The sequence below is a fragment of the Pelobates fuscus genome, chromosome 9, assembly GCF_036172605.1.
Source record: "Pelobates fuscus isolate aPelFus1 chromosome 9, aPelFus1.pri, whole genome shotgun sequence".
Lineage (NCBI taxonomy): Eukaryota > Metazoa > Chordata > Amphibia > Anura > Pelobatidae > Pelobates > Pelobates fuscus.
Genome location: NC_086325.1, coordinates 139,968,848 through 139,987,658, shown reverse-complemented (window position 1 = coordinate 139,987,658; position 18,811 = coordinate 139,968,848). Strand labels below are relative to the sequence as shown.

At 41.8% G+C, this 18,811-nt stretch overlaps 1 protein-coding gene across 1 annotated transcript; it reads right to left on the bottom strand.

Moving 5' to 3' along the window:
• Positions 1-337: 337 nt before the first annotated feature.
• ST6GALNAC4 (ST6 N-acetylgalactosaminide alpha-2,6-sialyltransferase 4) lies at positions 338-18,366 on the bottom strand. Its single transcript, XM_063431403.1, has 6 exons — positions 18,208-18,366; positions 13,147-13,222; positions 11,810-11,953; positions 8,338-8,747; positions 5,388-5,495; positions 338-1,666 (listed from the first exon to the last, which is right to left on the bottom strand). Exons 2-6 carry the CDS (start codon positions 13,156-13,158, stop codon positions 1,480-1,482), a joined length of 861 nt encoding a protein of 286 aa, XP_063287473.1. The 5' UTR covers positions 13,159-13,222; positions 18,208-18,366; the 3' UTR covers positions 338-1,479.
• Between the last annotated feature and the right edge of the window lie 445 nt (positions 18,367-18,811).

Here is an 18,811-nt window from a genome sequence, read left to right as displayed (position 1 = left end):
ATGTGAAGGTGACCCAACAGGGAGGCACCCTGGGATATACAGTCATGCTATCCTTAGTTCTAAGAAACATAAAATAATAAAAGAGAAAAAAAATTAGACTTCCAGTCATCTAGGGGCTCTAAAATAAATAAATAATACTAATAACATTTTTAGCATCATCCACAGGTAAAGGCACAATACGACTGGATTAACCAATACAATACAAATATAAACCCAAATAAAAAAAATAAAAAACATGATTCTGGGATTTCAATCCCTAGTCCAGGATTCACCCGACAAGCTGAGGAATATCTGCTGAAGTCCAATAACTTTAAAAAGTTGCCCTTTCCCCCCCCCCCCCACCAAAAGGATTCATAAAATCCAGAAGAATCTCAGCTTCAGTGAGCACATCGGTTGAAGAATTCGACTTCTCAAACACCTTCTGGGATTTGCTTTAAACTTGGAGAGCGAGAATAACTGAATACTTCTGCTTTTTTTGATTTTTTGATTGAGGGCAGTAACGGTTTATCTTGATAAGTTCTTCAAGACACAATGGAAATAGGCAGAATTTAGTAAGAACAATACCTTGTTCGGCAGCAAAACATGAGCATCGTGTTGAACAACCACACTGGATTCTCCTTCATCACTGGTTGCAATTGGATAACCGGCCGGGCATTTATGTACCAGTACGGTACGCACTGTCTATTAATTAAAGGATTTATATTGCACAATAAAAGAGCATGTATTGCTTTCATGCACCCTCGTGTAACACAATTTTTTTAAGGAAAAGAAGAAATCAACAGAGAGTTACGGACTGCTGCTTGAGGTGGGTTTTATCTTGCTGTGCCATAGACCAAGGACAGGATATCACATCTTTGTGTTTTGCCTTTCTGAAGACTGTTGCTCTAGAGATTTCAGTGGCACCTGGCTATGTAGATCTGCTATCCCGTAGGAAAGTGGTTTCAATTTGAACTTAGAAATTGGATGGCCAAGGGTCAGTGCACTTGTCCAACTCAATTAGTGGGATATCCAAGACAAGAACTATCCCCATCTCTCCTGAAATAGCATGGTTTCAGTCTGAATATAGGACCTGGGTAACTGGAGGTCCCACGGCATCTGTGCAACTCGATTAGTGAGAAATCCAGCCCAACAGCTCTCTTCTGAATCTCTGGAGGAACATGGTTTCAATCGGAACTTGGAACTTTGTGGCTGGAAGTCCAACCTGTGCAAATCGATTAGTGGGAAATCCAGAACAAGAGGTATCCTCTGCATTGGGAGATTGTCCGTACACACAGGATGCCTGTGCTTTTAGGAGGGTGCTGAGGTGCTTAACCCTCTGTGTTTCAGTATTCACAGAATAGATTGTAAGCTTTTGTCGTAGGGTACAGACAGAATTGTACAATCCCACCCAAAATATCGAGTGACCGGTTTAACATTTGTTGAGGTTCATGGAGGTTTTTCTACTTGAGATGTAAACTGGAGCTGGTGAGGGTCTTTAATTCAAGACTCCCAAGATGGATGTGTAAAATGGATCCGTTTCCTGTGGGCCCAACGGGAAAAGATTGCTTTCTCTGTGATAAATCGATGTGCTCCCCGTAAAGCTCTCTCGTGTATCATGTACATACTGCACTCATCCAGCCGACCCTTTTCGTAATAGTGATAAGGCACAGGAGGGTGTGAATGTTCTCTGCAAGGAGAAGAAGGAAGCATGAGTGACGCCGACTACCCATTCATTTTTACAATGCTCTCTGTATGGCCGTTCTAAGGAATTACATTCATCTACTGAATTTAAGACTAACCTCTGCTAGGGCTGAAACTTTATAATATAATCAAACCAGGCCCAAACTGGCCATCGGGCAAATGTTCGGTGGGCCGCGATAGCCATGGGCCGAGGGCAGCAGGGGAAATCACAGGATCTCCTCTGCCAGGCCCTGCAGATCCAACGCTATCCAAACGTCGGCCCTAATGTGTGCCACAGGCACTTTACTGGGCCGGCAAGAGGCAGGAAGGAGGAGAGAGAGGACCCATGAGCTCTATCTAGCAGCTCCTCCAGGTCCTTCCTTTCACAAGGTCGGAGCATTGCCGCAGTTACCATGGCAACGCTCCGGATCTCGCGAGAGTAAACTCACAACCGGACCACCAGGGCTGCAATCTCCCCCCTCCCTGGGCAAAGGTAAGAAGGGAGGGGGGAATATAACTAAGAAAAGAAATGAAAATGCACAGAAGTAGCCATGTATTTAAATACATAGTTTATTTATTTAGAAATAAATGTAAAAAATGAATATATATTTATATATATATATATATATATATATATATACAGTTGCAAGAAAAAGTATGTGAACCCTTTGGAATGATATGGATTTCTGCACAAATTGGTCATTAAATGTGATCTGATCATCATCTAAGTCACAACAATAGACAATCACAGTCTGCTTAAACTAATAACACACAAAGAATGAAATGTTGCCATGTTTTTATTGAACACACCATGTAAACATTCACAGTGCATGTAGAAAAAGTATGTGAACCCTTGGATTTAATAACTGGTTGAACCTCCTTTGGCAGCAATAACTTCAACCAAACGTTTCCTGTAGTTGCAGATCAGACATGCACAACGGTCAGGAGTAATTCTTGACCATTCCTCTTTACAGAACTGTTTCAGTTCAGCAATATTCTTGGGATGTCTGGTGTGAATCGCTTTCTTGAGGTCATGCCACAGCATCTCAATCGGGTTGATGTCAGGACTCTGACTGGGCCACTTCAGAAGGCGTATTTTCTTCTGTTTAAGCCATTCTGTTGTTGATTTACTTCTATGCTTTGGGTCATTGTCCTGTTGCAACACCCATCTTCTGTTGAGCTTCAGCTGGAAGACAGATGGCCTTAAGTTCTCCTGCAAAATGTCTTGATAAACTTTGGAATTCATTTTTCCTTCGATGATAGCAATCCGTCCAGGCCCTGACGCAGCAAAGCAGGCCCAAACCATGATGCCCTCACCACCATACTTCACAGTTGGGATGAGGTTTTGATGTTGGTGTGCTGTGCCTCTTTTTCGCCACACATAGTGTTGTGTGTTTCTTCCAAACAACTCAACTTTGGTTTCATCTGTCCACAGAATATTTTGCCAGTACTGCTGTGGAACATCCAGGTGCTCTTGTGCAAACTGTAAACGTGCAGCAATGTTTTGTTTGGACAGCAGTTGCTTCCTCTGTGGTATCCTCCCATAAAATCCATTCTTGTTTTTATGTTTTACGTATTGTAGATTCGCTAACAGGGATGTTAGCATTTGCCGGTGACTTTTGTAAGTCTTCAGCTGACACTCCAGGATTCTTCTTCACCTCATTGAGCAGTCTGCGCTGTGCTCTTGCAGTCATCTTTACAGGACGGCCACTCCTAGGGAGAGTAGCAGCAGTGCTGAACTTTCTCCATTTATAGGCAATTTGTCTTACCGTGGACTGATGAACAGCAAGGCTTTTGGAGATACTTTTATAACCCTTTCCAGCTTTATGCAAATCAACAATTCTTAATCGTAGGTCTTCTGAGAGCTCTTTTGTGCGAGGCATCATTCACATCAGGCAATGCTTCTTGTGAAAAGCAAACCCAGAACTGGTGTGTGTTTTTTATAGGGCAGGGCAGCTGTAACCAACACCTCCAATCTCATCTCATTGATTGGACTCCAGTTGGCTGACATCTCACTCCAATTAGCTCTTGGAGATGTCATTAGTCTAGGGGTTCACATACTTTTTCCACCTGCACTGTGAATGTTTACATGGTGTGTTCAATAAAAACATGGCAACATTTCATTCTTTGTGTGTTATTAGTTTAAGCAGACTGTGATTGTCTATTGTTGTGAATTAGATGATGATCAGATCACATTTTATGAGCAATTTGTGCAGAAATCCATATCATTCCAAAGGGTTCACATACTTTTCTTGCAACTGTATATATATATATATATATATATATATATATACCTATATCTGCACCCTCACATACACACAGTGCACCACAGACATACTGCACCACAGACACACACATTATGCCATATACACACTACACCACATTACTTGTAAACACTCTAGATCCTCTACACACATACGAGATCCCCTATACACACTCTGGATTCTCTACACATACAAAAGATCCCCTATAGGCACATACTGCACCCCTCACAGTGCCCACCACACACACAGTACCCGTCACACACACACACACACACTGCACCCCTCACACACTGACATACACACTCTGGATCCCCTATGGACTGACTAGATGCTCCACACTCAAACACACACTACATTCCCTGAACAAACACTCTACAAATAATACTCGCACTATATCACCTACACACACACATATCCTACAGTCCCTTTGCACACACTCGTTACACCCCCTATACACACACACACTCTCTCTCACATTCTTCAGTCCCTAGCCACACATATTACACCACAAACACATCACAACTGAAACCGACCAATTTACACATGCACAATTCACTTTCCTTGCCATTTTGTCCTCTGGTATCCCACTTATAAAGACACCAGAGACAGAACAAATACAGGGCCCTTTTCTCATGCTAGAGCTCTTCAGCAGAGCTCTGTGCATAGGCTGCCCTGGAAGAGCATTGTACCAACAGGCCCCTCTGTCTTGACCACTGTGATTCAAAAATGCCCGGGCTAAGTTTTTTTCCAATCCGGGCCTGAATCAAACAATCTATAGATCAGTCTTGACTACCGCAAAGCCCTGCAAGAATTTTGGAACTCTTTTGATGAACAGCCAAACACAGATCCTCTCCTCTACTTAGGATAACTGTCATCTCAAAAAAAAACAAAAAAACAACAACAGTTAGTCTCTATGGTCTGTCCAGCTTCACTCCCTGCACAGAAATAGGGAAGACCATAGAGACTGATCTTTTTCAAACACTGTCCAACGCAAGGTTCATGTTTTTGACTGAAGGATCCTCTCATATACTAAAGGTAGGGATGATTTTTCTCATTTTCTTTTTTACATATGACTCATTTAAAACAGATCTATTTCCTTTCAAAAGTTGAATAAATGATTTTTAAAGTAAGACATAGTTTTAAATGAGCCAGTTGCCTTTTGAAGTGAATGCTAAGCATCATGCAACTATTAGTTCTGCATCTAGTGAGCTATCTGCTCATTACCCAGGAGCTACAGGTGCTCTAAATGTTCCGTTCTACCCTGTACACCCAGAGCACTCATCTTTTGCATACTATGATGGGAGTGAGATCCACACACTCCATTTCAGAACCTTTGTTCTTGATTCTTCAAGCACTGTGCATTCTATTTGGCTAAATATCAAATTAATGGTAAGTTCAAAGACACCCATGTCCAAATACATCCAATACACCTGAAATGTGCCTGCGCCTTCTTGCTCTACTTACCTGCAGTAGTTTTCGCTCACCATACCATACACGGAAATCTCTTCGCACAGCTCCATAGCCAAAATCATGGTGAACCAACCAGTACTGAGGAAGGCGCCGGACATCGCCCTGCAGTTAAAGAAACACTTTATTTTCCTGGATAACTTCTCTATTATGGATTATAAATACATTCACAATATTTTTATCTTGCATACTATTTAGAAGTCCAGGGAGGGCATGCAAAATAAAAATTGGGACGCACAACCTTAAATTGTTTTATACAAAACGGGAAACAGTTTTTTGTACTTTGTGTGTGCTCTGTTTTTTCTGTGTATTTTACACATTGAAATCAGTTCAGCAGCACAGCAAGTAAAGGGATATTTTAAGCACGAAAGCAATTTGGGTGTAAAGATCATGCCCCTGTAATCTCTCTGGTCAATGTTCTGCCATTTAGGCATTGAATCAAAATTTTTTTCAGTTTATGCAGCCCTAGCCACACTGCCCGTGTCTGTGACTGACACAGCATGCATGAAAAACATGGTTTCATTTTCAATCAGCACAATGTGTTTACTTTAGAAGTTTGTATCTCCTGCTCTGTTCATTTTACTTTAATCATACACCGGATGTTCCTGCAGGCTATTAACAGAGTAGGAGATAAGAAATTCAAAATTAAACAGACTGTGCAATAAAGGAAGTTTAAATGTCTATGTAGGGAGACTGCAGGTCACTTGCAGGGAGGTGTGACTTGGGCTGCATAAATAAATTAATTTAACTCAATGGCAGAGAATTGAGCAGGGAGACTGCAGGGGCAGGATCTATACACCAAACACTCTTCATTAAGCTAAACTTGTTTTGGTGCTTATCGTGTCCCATCAAAACAATTTAGTACATACACCCCAATGAAAAAATACATGCATTAATTATGCTTTTTTTTCCCCATTAGGGTCATATTTAAAAACAGCTTGCCTAAACTGCAGATGTCTTGTTTTAAATGTTCTAACCCCGCCCATACTTTCTGTGGCTGTCCAATCACAGACTTTCCAATGCAGTTCAATAAGAGGTCTTTGCAAGACAGGTGCTCTGGGCAATTGCTGCCTCTTGAGTTTAGCTCCACTGAGCTAACTAAACCAGGAAGTAGAAGGACCTGTTGTCTGATTGAAAGCCAAGGGGGTGTAACCACGGTAGTTTATAAAAGTGCCAATTTCTATTGAAACCTGCACTTTTTGAAAAATGAAGAAAGGACAGATTATTCACACATAAAGCACTTCAGCAAGTGCTTTAGTAATGTGGAGTGTCTCTTTAAGAAATTCATGTTTTGATTTTCAATTCCTATTTTTTTTTCTACATGCATGCTGAACTCAACCAGCTCTTTGGGTTGATGGGGATGGGTCCTTGCAAGTGCACCTATACAGCAAATAAATTAGAGAGCCACTTGGAACAAATTACATGGGATTCTCTATGTACCATAACCTCAACAGTTCAATGTAGTGGTTATGGTGCTGATTTTGTCACTTGTGAGCAGTTTGACAAAAACAGAGGGTCTCCCCGACATCCACAAACCATCTTTCTTCCGCTGCATTAATCAGCATTATCAATTTAAATTCCATCCAATCTTGACAGCAGTGACAGGCTGAGCGTGTTGGGCTAACCCCTCCTCCAGCACTCGCAACCTATCACTGCGTTTCTTGTTAAATAAGGTGGAAGTGTACCCTAATAATACACTTTAATTACAATACAATTCATTATAAATTCAATTGAGAAGAAATCTGTCGCTTGATGCTGGGTAGAACTCGTTTTTTTTGTCAGATCATTCCCAGAAACTTCTGTTCTGAGTAGAACTGAGGCTGGGCCTAGAAACCTCCTAATCTGTCCTTATTTTACAAACTAGTAGGCTAACAGGCAATGTAAGATTAATCTCATATGGATTCAAGTGACCATCACATATCTAGTAACTTCAAATGATAAACTGTTAAACAGCTAGTGCAGGATCTGCTCTTTAACCTTTGGAGAGCTGGCTTAAATAGGTCCAAAGGTTCCATAGACAAAAATGAAAGGCTCTTAATTGGCCAAGTTACTTCCTGGAACAAGAGAAGTCAAAAACTAATGATGCAATGTGTGGGGATTTAGAAGGAAAAAAGGAAGCATATATTTTTTTTTAATCTTTCATTGTTTTACATCGGTTGTTTTTGCTTATGTTAAAAGGGTTACTCCAAACACCATGACCACTTCAGTGATTTGAAGTGGTTATGGTGGTAGAGGTCGTTGTGGTAGGAGTCAGAACGTGTACTGTTTCAGCTTGAAACACTACACATACTGAGAAATTGGCACTTGTGTGCCGGGGTCCAACGGAACCCCCGTTAAATATGACCCCGGCCTGTCAAATGTCAATTCTGTGCAAAGCACGCTAACAGCAGACATACTTTTTTTTCTACCGTCCATTCATCCCAATAAAATCGCTGGTTTATTATTATTTTTTTTTTTAAATGTCTATGAGAAGTTTGTACTGCAAAAGGCCACCTATGACTTCAGGAGGAGGCGTTGAAGCATCCGGAGCTTGCACAGGGCTGGATATCAGGTAAGTAAAAACACATTTCTTTTCGAATTCATAGTGCCCAATGGGAAATATAACACATAAAAGCCCCTCACCAAAGGGTTAAAGTAGCCATTTAATGCATCAGCTAACAATGCATTTAAAGAAATAACAAGTTCACTCTACCCTTAACCACCACATTATCATATTGTGGTAAAATCGCCTGGTTCGTTATTTGAAACTAGTGTTTTTAGAAGCCTTTAAAAACTAAGTGTGTGTCATGTCCTTGTCATACATCATAGAAGGCAATTTATATTTAAATTCTTTATTTTTGTCGTGCAAGAATTTACAACAGTGTCTGTGTAGCCGGAGGGACAACGTGTTTTAAATTGTAAGCAAATAAAATGAAAGAGCCAATGTTTTATAAGCAAGCAGACATACCTATTCTTCCCGGTTTCATTCTGAAAGATTTGATCACAATGCACCATCATGTTCTGTGTCAGTGTATAGATTTGCACCCTAGGATATCTTCCTTTCGCCTGTTGCAAAGCTCGATAGGTGATTCCGCTATCGATGTTCATCTGCCGGGGCGGTCCCCAGATCACGTACATGGTGTCCTGAGACTGCTGGAAGAAGTACGTCTGGTTGCGAAGCAGGAGGGGGACACTGGTGTGAGATACAACTCTCAGGGTACTGCGGCTGCCCACGTCTGACTCGTAACCCACCGTGGGGGCAATGTTCATGCGCAGGATACATTCGGCTTGATCTATTTCATGCCCCAGGCCGGAGCCAAGCATTTGTCCAGAGCTGGAGACCACGGCACAAGTTCCGCAAGAACTCCTGACCAAAGGCTGAGAGAAGGTCAAGTTAATTCATTTTAGCATTATTATTAAGGTTTTATTTTATTATTTATATAGCGCCATCAGATTCCGTAGCGCTGTACAATGGGTGGACTAAGAGACACGTAATTGTAACCGCACAAATGGACGCACAGGAACAGAGGAGTTGAGGGCCCTGCTCAATGAGCTTACATGCTAGAGGGAGTGGGGTATAGTGACAGAAAGGGTACAGTTTCAGGAAAGGTGTCATGGGGGGGGGGGGGGGGGGAAATTGAAAACCCGCTGATAGTTTAAATGATATGCTTTCCTAAAGAAGTGTGTTTTCAAAGATTTTTTGAAGGAGTGGAGACTGGGTGAAAGTCTAACGTAGAAGGGAAGGGAGTTCCACCGACAAACTCACACACAAATTTACGGTCAAATTGCGCAAAATATCCAAATGAGTTATGCTTCTATTTTGGCAACTTTGGCCTTAAATGTAAAACTCACTTTCTTTTCAGTTGAAATTCCCAACCACTCTCACTTTAGTAATTAACCCCTTGAGTGTTAGCCAAAACTAGTGTGAAGGAAGCTGCAAATGTTAGATCAAAATCAAAAAGCAAAGTTAGACAACTTCACCAAGCGAGCTATTTTTCAGCTAGGCGATTTTACTTTGCAGCTCCGTTTTTTTTGATTATCCCTTTAACGAAAAACCCCATAGTGTATCATACACAAGCCTTGATCTAATAATACATCCACAAAATTAGACTTTAATGCTGACTTCTGTACGTAAATATTTGTAAAAGTTTTTTCTTACAGGATTGAATCATTTGAAATATTATTAAAGGGACATTCATCCCTTTGAGACAACTGTCTCATTTAAAAGCGTTGGCATTGAATGAGACAGTTGCCTCACTCTGCAGCCTGAAAACAAGCAGGTAAATATGATTTTTGTTTTTCATAATTACAGGGACACTATAGGCGCCCAGATCACTTCATCTCATTGAAGTGGTCTTGGTGCAGTGCCCTTAATCCTGCACTGTAAAATATGACGGTTTCAGAGCTTTAATGAGAACATGCACATTAGGTCCCCCGTCGGGGTAACTTCTCAGGAGGAAGAGACCTAGCCAGCACCAAGGGAGCATCAGCGCTGGGAAAACTAGGTAATGGGGGACCCATTAAATTAGGGACAAGGACACTATAATGTTAGGAATACTGGTTTGTAATCCTAATGCCATAGTGGTTTCCTTTACCTGATTCTTCTTTCTTATGCTTTCCACACCTACTCCAGGGGGGTCAATGATCAAATGTATCCCTAAGAATGCTGGAAAAATACATTAAAGGAACACTATAGTCACCTTAATTACTTTAGCTAAATAAAGCAGTTTTAGTGTACAGATCATTCCCCTGCAATTTCACCGCTCAATTCACTGTCATTTAGGAGTTAAATCACTTTGTTTCTGTTTATGCAGCCCTAGCCACACCTCCCCTGGCTATGATTGACAGAGCCTGCATGAAAAACAAAAAACTGGTTTCACTTTCAAACAGATGTAATTTACCTTAAATAATTGTATCTCAATCTCTAAATTGAACTTTAATGACGCACAGGAGGCTCTTGCAGGGTCTAGCAAGCTATTTACATAGCAGGGGATAAGAAAATCTTAACTAAACAGAACTTGCAATAAAGAAAGCCTAAATAGGGCTCTCTTTACAGGAAGTGTTTATGGAAGGCTGTGCAAGGCACATGCAGGGAGGTGTGACTAGGGTTCATAAACAAAGGGATTTAACTCCTAAATGGCAGAGGATTGAGCAGTGAGGCTGCAGGGGCATGTTCTGTACACCAAAACTGCTTCATTAAGCTAAAGTTGTTCAGATGACTATAGTGTCCCTTTAAGCATGCCTGACAGATTTACAATGTGTGCTGTCGGTGGATCTCTTCACCTGTCAACAACCTGACGGGGAGGAGAGAGGCAGTCTGATCAGGCTCCGATGTCGGGTTTCTATCTAATGCCCTGTTTCTGTCATTGTTGGACTGGTCTGAAACTGAGCTGGGTGGGTAAGAGGGTGAAGGCTGAAAAACCTACCCTAGCTGAGAGGCGTGCCCAATAATGCAAACTGACCAAGTTTATAATAAGCTGATAAATAGTTATTACAAATTTTATTGAAGATTTTTTTTCTTATTCTTTATTTTGGTTTGCACATTTGTTTAAAATGTAAGTAGTTTGCTATTTAAAAAATAACAACAAGTGTCAAGTGATGCATGTCCCTTTAAATCAAGATTATAGGCAGAAGGCAACATGCACATCCTGGATCTTTACAGAGTGCTGGTGAAATTAATGGCTAAAGCATACATTACAAATATATATATATTTCCCTAACTATCCATCCCCAAAATTACATGCTTTCCCTCTCACAATGCGCAGTGCTTTCGTGGTTTAGAGCAGGGCTTGACAAATCCCAGGCGCCAGGTTGCCATGGCGACTAGAAATTTTGTCCTGGAACCTGGGATTTTGTCCTGGCAGCCCTTTATCGGGCAGCATGGGAGGCGGTATGCGAGGGAACAGTAAACCTTCTGCAGTTCCTTTCTGCTTGAAACAATGCATTTCTATTAGGAACATTCAGTGCCTCCGTGCAGAGTGTGGAGACACTGAACATAGGTCTATATCAGCGTCTAAGAATCACCTCCAGTGGCTGTCTGAGTGACTGCCACTAGAGGTGTCCCAAGGTAGCAATGTAAACACTGTCTTTTCTCTGAAAAGGCAGTGTTTACATTAAAAAGCCTGCAATGACGTGCTACAGACACCAGAAGCTGCAGTGTTTCTAATGACTATAGTGTCCATATAAGAATTGCATTTTTCTCGTTCAATATTACATTTGTTAGTTTAAAAAATACTGGCTCCTAACTTTTTTAGCTGGCTCCTAGATTCCAAACAAATTTGTCTAGCCTTGGTTTAGAGGACTCAGGCTGAGTGTATAGGTGCGGTGCCAGCCATCTTTGTAGTTTTGGCCCTTTGGACTGGATTTTCTTATATACCTCCCTCCTGCAATAGTCTAAGCTGACATCAGGAAGAAGGGATACCTTGCCGGATCTCGCTTACCTCGCCATCTGGGAGCCGGCTGTATCCCCAAAGCTGAAGTGCACGCGTTACGAAGGGAGGAGGACTATCAGCATGTTCCTTGATGTTGATCCAGCACAACCATAGAATAATGCACAGCAGCAGGCACCCTGCGCACACACGGGCCTGCAAGCACATTATTATTATCAAAACAGCCAACATATGCCGCAGCGCTGTACAATGACACAATGCAGTCAGAAACAAGACAGGAGCCAATAACAATATGAGGCTCTGTAGCTATGATAAACGTAAAAGGACAGATTTCATATACTTAGAAATCCTTAATACACAGAAAGTAACGGTCATTTTTATGTTCGTGTATTGTGTTGGCATTTTAATTAGAGCAATAAATTACTTGTTATGTTGTTACTATGCCTCCCCATTCAACCTAATCAGCTGGACACAGTTTACTGCATTAAACACAAATACAATGGGAGCATGGAAGCATTATCATGACAAGAGGGACTGTATGGCTCTCATTCATAGATAGAGGGGCTGTATGACTGTCATTCATAGATAGAGGGACTGTATCACTCTCATTCATAGATAGAGGGACTGTATCACTCTCATTCATAGATAGAGGGACTGTATCACTCTCATTCATAGATAGAGGGACTGTATCACTCTCATTCATAGATAGAGGGACTGTATCACTCTCATTCATAGATAGAGGGACTGTATCACTCTCATTCATAGATAGAGGGACTGTATCACTCTCATTCATAGATAGAGGGACTGTATCACTCTCATTCATAGATAGAGGGACTGTATGACTCACATTCATAGATAGAGGGACTGTATGACTCTCATTCATAGATAGAGGGACTGTATGACTCTCATTCATAGAGGGACTGTATGACTGTCATTCATAGATAGAGGGACTGTATGACTCACATTCATAGATAGAGGGACTGTATGACTCATATTCATAGATAGAGGGACTGTATGACTCACATTCATAGATAGAGGGACTGTATCATTCATAGATAGAGGGACTGTATCACTCTCATTCATAGATAGAGGGACTGTATCACTCTCGTTCATAGATAGCTTATCTGTATGCCTGTCATTCATAGACAGAGGAACTGTATGGCTCTCATTCATGGGTGGAGGGAGGAACGGATATGATATGGGCTGAAATTTAGACAGATGCAGAAACGTGCTTATGTGTACATGACTAAATGTGTGTATGTGTGTATGTATGTATATGTGTGGATACCTTTATGATAATAATAAAAACCAAAGTACTATTATTGTCCCTCTAAACAAACACTAGGGTTTTATTCCACCTAAATGGATCCAATCCAGAAATTGCTTACCAAGATCTTCATTTTTACCCAGACAGACAGTTCACAGGTATGGACAGCAGACAGACCTGGTCCAGATAGAAAGAGGCTGTAAATATGAAAGAAAAATACCATGATCAGTTATGACAAATCAGCATTGGGTGACTGGCCAATTAAACTGTAAGAGCTCACAGGTAATACTTTATGTAGAAATAAAACATCCGTAGAATAAACAATGGAAAAGCACGAGGGCGTTTTTTGAGATGTCATAATAAACCAAGAGACTGAATACATGGTCTGCCTGAGATTGGTGGGAGTTACACTCCTGGGGTGATGCTGCTATTTGAGAATGTTGTCATAAATTCAGTCTTGAATTTCCTATAATGGGAAAGGAGCAGGGGAGCTGTGTTTGATATTCTGTGTATCCTAGAATATCAAACACAGAACTAAAGGGACACCCTATGAAACATAACCATTATAGCACGCTGTATTGGTTATGGTGCCAAGTGCCCCTTGTGTGACACTTACAAAGGATCCCCCGTGGATTCCATCATATTCCTACATTTATAATATAAATACTGCCTGAGTTTGAATAAAACACATTGTGTAATGCTCTTAGTCAATGAATTCCATCCAAACAGCGATGAAATTAGTTTATCTAATGCAGAAGTTGGAATACATTTTTTAGCTATATCTAAAAAGGGGCTGGGCTAAAGACACCTGGGGAACCCCACTAATGTCAAACCGTTCGGAAACTATTTTGTTGTAGTGGTTATAGTGCTTAATCTGCCCCTTTAATAACTGCGACTGTAATAGGTTATGCCTAATAATATGTGGGCTTGGACACTTTCGTGCTTGCGCTGCCACGCAACTAAGGTTTCCCACAATGCACTGTGTGACGTCCTCCACTGCGCAGTATGGAATTTGAAAACATAATCTGTTCATATGTATCAAAGTCCTAAAATGGACTCAATAAACTTGTGTTTACGTTTCCCATATAATAAGAGTCAAACCATAAAACAAACGGCTGCAGGTAATTTAGGCGTCTGTGGCCATGCGGCTATTGTTAATGGTTTCTGGTCATACGTACAGCCGGCTTTATTGAAAAAGTATGCACTTGTATGGGAAAATAAATGTATGTAAACTCAGAAACAAACAGAGAATTCAGAGACAGTCTGAATTTGTCCAAGCACCCATAGATCTGTAACCAAATATGGACGCTGCAAACGTTGTACGACTGTCCACACAATCCGCAAAGGCCACATGATTGGTTAAAACTGCTCAACTTAAATCATCCCTTTATAGCATCTTCTGACCACCAATGAATTGCTGTAGGTTGCAGGTAAAGGTGGGAGCAGTGAAGCATCCGTGTACCTTTAATTTGGTTTAAGAAAGGGATACTGACATTTTTGGGTCCCTGTCTCATACAATCTTAGATCAGAACCCGTCAGTTGCTCTTCTGCATCTAAACTGGAATCTTAAAGCAAGAAATGTTGTAATAGCTATTCATTGCTTTACTGCGACAAAAATCCTAATTGCTAGAAGTTGGAGATCATCCATCCCCTTTCAAAAATCTCTCCTGACTAAGCAAATCAGGTTTCAGGTGACGATGGAAAAAGGCTTATTAAATAATTTGGGCCAGGTGTCAATGAGAAAAGAGGAACTGCTCTCTGAATTACTTCTAAACCTTTCTGGATGAAGTGATAAGATGAGGCTCTTCTTTTTCTTTTTCTTCCTTTCTTTGGATGGTGGTCTTAATACTGATGGTATGATGGGATTTGGTTTAGTTACTCTCTCCGGCTCTGATGGGGTTTTGGGTGTATTGTATGTATTTTTTTTGACTGTATTTATGTTGTGAATCCAAATGATATTAATGTCAGCTGATACATTGCCAACTCGGTTGATATGGTAATGTATTCCCTACGGTTGGAAAGGATATTCACAATGACTTTATTGTATTTCTTTTTGGATGTGTTACATGTTACGTATTTGTTTTGATGTAAAGAAAGAAAAAAAAATGTCAATAAATAATTATTAAAAAAAAAAAAGAAAGAAAGGGATACTGTAGTGCCAGGAATACAAAGTTGTATTCCTGGCACTACAGATCCCTCTACCTCCCCCCTCCCTCACGCCGCCCCTCCCCGGTAAATAAAGGGTTAAAAATCCTTTATATACTTACCTTATCCCAGCAGCAAGGTCCCTCTGCACTGGTTCAAAGCTCAGCCCACTCCTCCGTCCCACAACGAGCGGGGTGTAATGCGCATGCGCGGCAAATACTACGCATGCATTAAATCTCCCCATAGGAAAGCATTGAATCAATGCTTTCGTATTGGAAAAAATCTGAAGCTGGAGGTCCTCATGCAGAGTGTGAGGACTTTCAGCGTCAGATAACAGACCAAAAGTCCGTTACGATTCCGGAAGCACCCCCTGTGGCAGTCTGGTAGACAGTCACAGAGTGCAGACTTAGAGCTGCAATGTAAACATTGTAGTTTCTCTGGAACAGCAATGTTTTACATTGCAGCACTAGGTTCAAAAGAGACACAGAACCCAAACCACTTCAATGAGCTGAAGTGGTCTGGGTGCCTACAGTGTCCCTTTAACCAGATAGTGATGAAGTGGAACTTGCAAAAGGAAACCAACATTTTCTCACAATCCGAGTCGTAGGACTGTTTTAAAACATTTTAAAAGCATTATTCTACCATGTAGAAATTCAGAAGCCCAACATTAGAAGAAAATATTCGTATCCCTTATTTTCTGTATACATATATTTTCTTCTAAAGTTGTGCTTCTCAATTTCTTTATAACCAAGAAAATAACTATTCATTTACGTGTTGTTGTTATATGACACTTTTCACCTGAAATGGACAAACAGCATGTGTTATTGTTTCTATCACCATAATTGATTATAGTAATTTTATCACGCTTAGATAAGTTATAACCAGTGGCATAACTACCGTGGTCCCAGGGGTCGAAAGTGCGATTCCAGGGGGCCTGGCCGCACTGTAGCCCTGCGAGTGGCGGGCTGGCACAATTTCTAGGCTGGTACGCAGCCACACCGGCCCAGGGTATGCGGTAGTCAGGTGACCAGCATGAGAGGAGCGCCCAGCACAGTGCTCCCCCTCCTGCAAGTCACTGGATGTAGCATGGCCAAGCAGGGAGAGATTAAGACACATGGAGGAGCTGGGAGGGGGAGAATGAGACAGATGGAGGAGCTGGGAGGGGGAGAATAAGATACATGAAGGTGCTGGGGGGGGAGAATGAGACACATGAAGGTGCTAGGGAATGGGCATGAGACACATGAAGTTGCTGGGGGGGGAGAATGAGACACATGGAGGGGCTGGGGAATGGGCATGAGCCACAAAGGTGCTGGGGGGGGAAAGATACATGGAATACATGGAGAGGCTGGTGGGATGAGATACACGGAGGGGCTGTGGGGGAGGATGAGACACATGGAGGGGCTAGGCAATGGGCATGAGACTCATGAAGGTGCTGGGGGAAGAATGAGACACATGGAGGGGCTGGGGAATGGGCATGAGACACATAAAGGAGCTGGGGGAAAGACACATTGAGGGGCTGGTGGGATGAGATACACAGAGGGGCTGGTGGGGGAGAATAAGATACATAAAGGTGCTGGGGGGGAGAATGAGACACATTAAGGGACCAGGGAATGGGCATGAAACACATGAAGGTGCTGGGGGGGGGGAGGGGGGGGAATGAAACACATGAAGGGGCTGGGGAATGGGCATGAGACACATAAAGGTGCTGGGGGGAAGACACATGGAGGGGCTGGTGGGATGAGACACATGGAGGAGCTGGGGCGATGAGATACATGGACTGGCTGGGGAATGGGCATGAGTCACATAAAGGTGCTGGGGGGGGTGGGAGAGTCACATAAAGGTGCTGGGGGTGGGAGAGTCACATAAAGGTGCTGGGGGGGGGTGGGAGAGTCACATAAAGGTGCTGGGGGAAAGACACATGGAAGGGCTGGTTGGATGAGATACTTGGAGGAGCTGGGGTGATGAGACACATGGAGGGGCTGTGGGGGAGGATGAGACACATGGAAAGGCTGGGGGCAGAATGAGACACAAGGGGGAAGCAATTTTCACACCGGGCCTGGTGGTTTCTAGTTTCACCTCTGGTTATAACCTCTCTTGTATAAAACAAGAGCACCTCAGCTCAAAATAATGTAACCATATAGAGATGATAAATATCTACAGTTATATCTGTTATATGAAACCTTTAATAGGAAGTGCTGAAACCCTTTTGTGTTTTGAAAATCATATTTGACTCTTTGAACAAATCCTACAATTGGTGCATTAACCGACTGTGCTATCGCAGCAGACTGAATGCCACTATTTAGAGTTTCAGTGAAGATACCCACAATATAACTATATTTAACATTCTGTATCCAATCCCATTTGCTTCTATTTGACTGCCACTGGAGTAAAAATAAAATTAAAAATTAAAAAAACAATCACTGAATATAACCCTTCAGGGTGACTGGGTATCATGGGAATTACAGTCCATAAAGCTCTGTGATGCCAAGATTTGCCATCACACATTGTGCCCCAATCATGTAATGTTCTCAACTGTGTCACTGCCACTAATACATTGTATTAATGTTGGTTAGCTTCATATTCACCCAGCATATTCTAAGCATTGAAATGATGAAATGTCTTGAAAAAATGAAGAAGAAAAAATAAATCTCATGAAAGTTAGCATGCCATTAACTAGTAATCATAACATATCTTACTGTGATCATATTATATTGATCACCCTAAGATACCAGGGGTAGGTCACATAATGACTGTCTTCCTTTGAAAATAGCATAATTTATATTTACTAGCAGTTAATTTGCAGGAATCAGACACCCTCCCCTGTGCCCCTTCCACAGCCATCTCTCCTAGTGCCAGGCTAGTAAGTGGGCACAGTGTCAAAAATCCATCCTCCTTAGAAGTGTGCCTTCCAGCTACAGAATTCTGGGAGTAAATAGAATTTGGAATGCTGCGATCCCCACAGCCCCCACGTGGGAGGTGCCAGGAAGGGGTAGCTTGATTAGAATGCTGTGTGGGGGGTGTTTAAAGGGACACTCACCTTGTGTTTACATTGCACAGTGATCCATAGAGCTGGGGCTGAACGCAGCTTCAGCAGAGTATTAAGGTTGAGGCTGGGAGCCCGGTGAGGTTAATCCATAGAAGCTAACGGGCAGCGGTGATGGGGACATGGCTGGGAGATGTTAGTCACAGGAAGTGATGTAAGAGTACTGGCAGTGAGGGCAGAGATGGGGGAGTGATGACACTGACACCATCAGCAGCTGTCCTGCTATGTCAAATACAGCTGCCAGGGTTAATATTGAGATCCCTCATCAAAACTTTGATTGAACAGGGTCTTCTCCAACTTTTATTCTCTGTTAATATTATATTGTCAATTACTGGTTCTCAAATATCCCCATTCTATGATTGTAAAGTATAGTACAATATATAAAGTATACATACTGTAAAATATAAATACTAATTATTAATAAGAATGATAAGAATGTAATAAATATTTTCATTCGCCACGAGAGGGTATTTCTGCTACTTGGACTAGGTCAGACTTAGTTCTGTGACATAACTTGTCTTCAGTAATGAGGACTGTAACGGATCGCCTGGCACCCCGACTGGGTACCTCCGTTGAAGGATGCTCCTAGCGTTTCCTG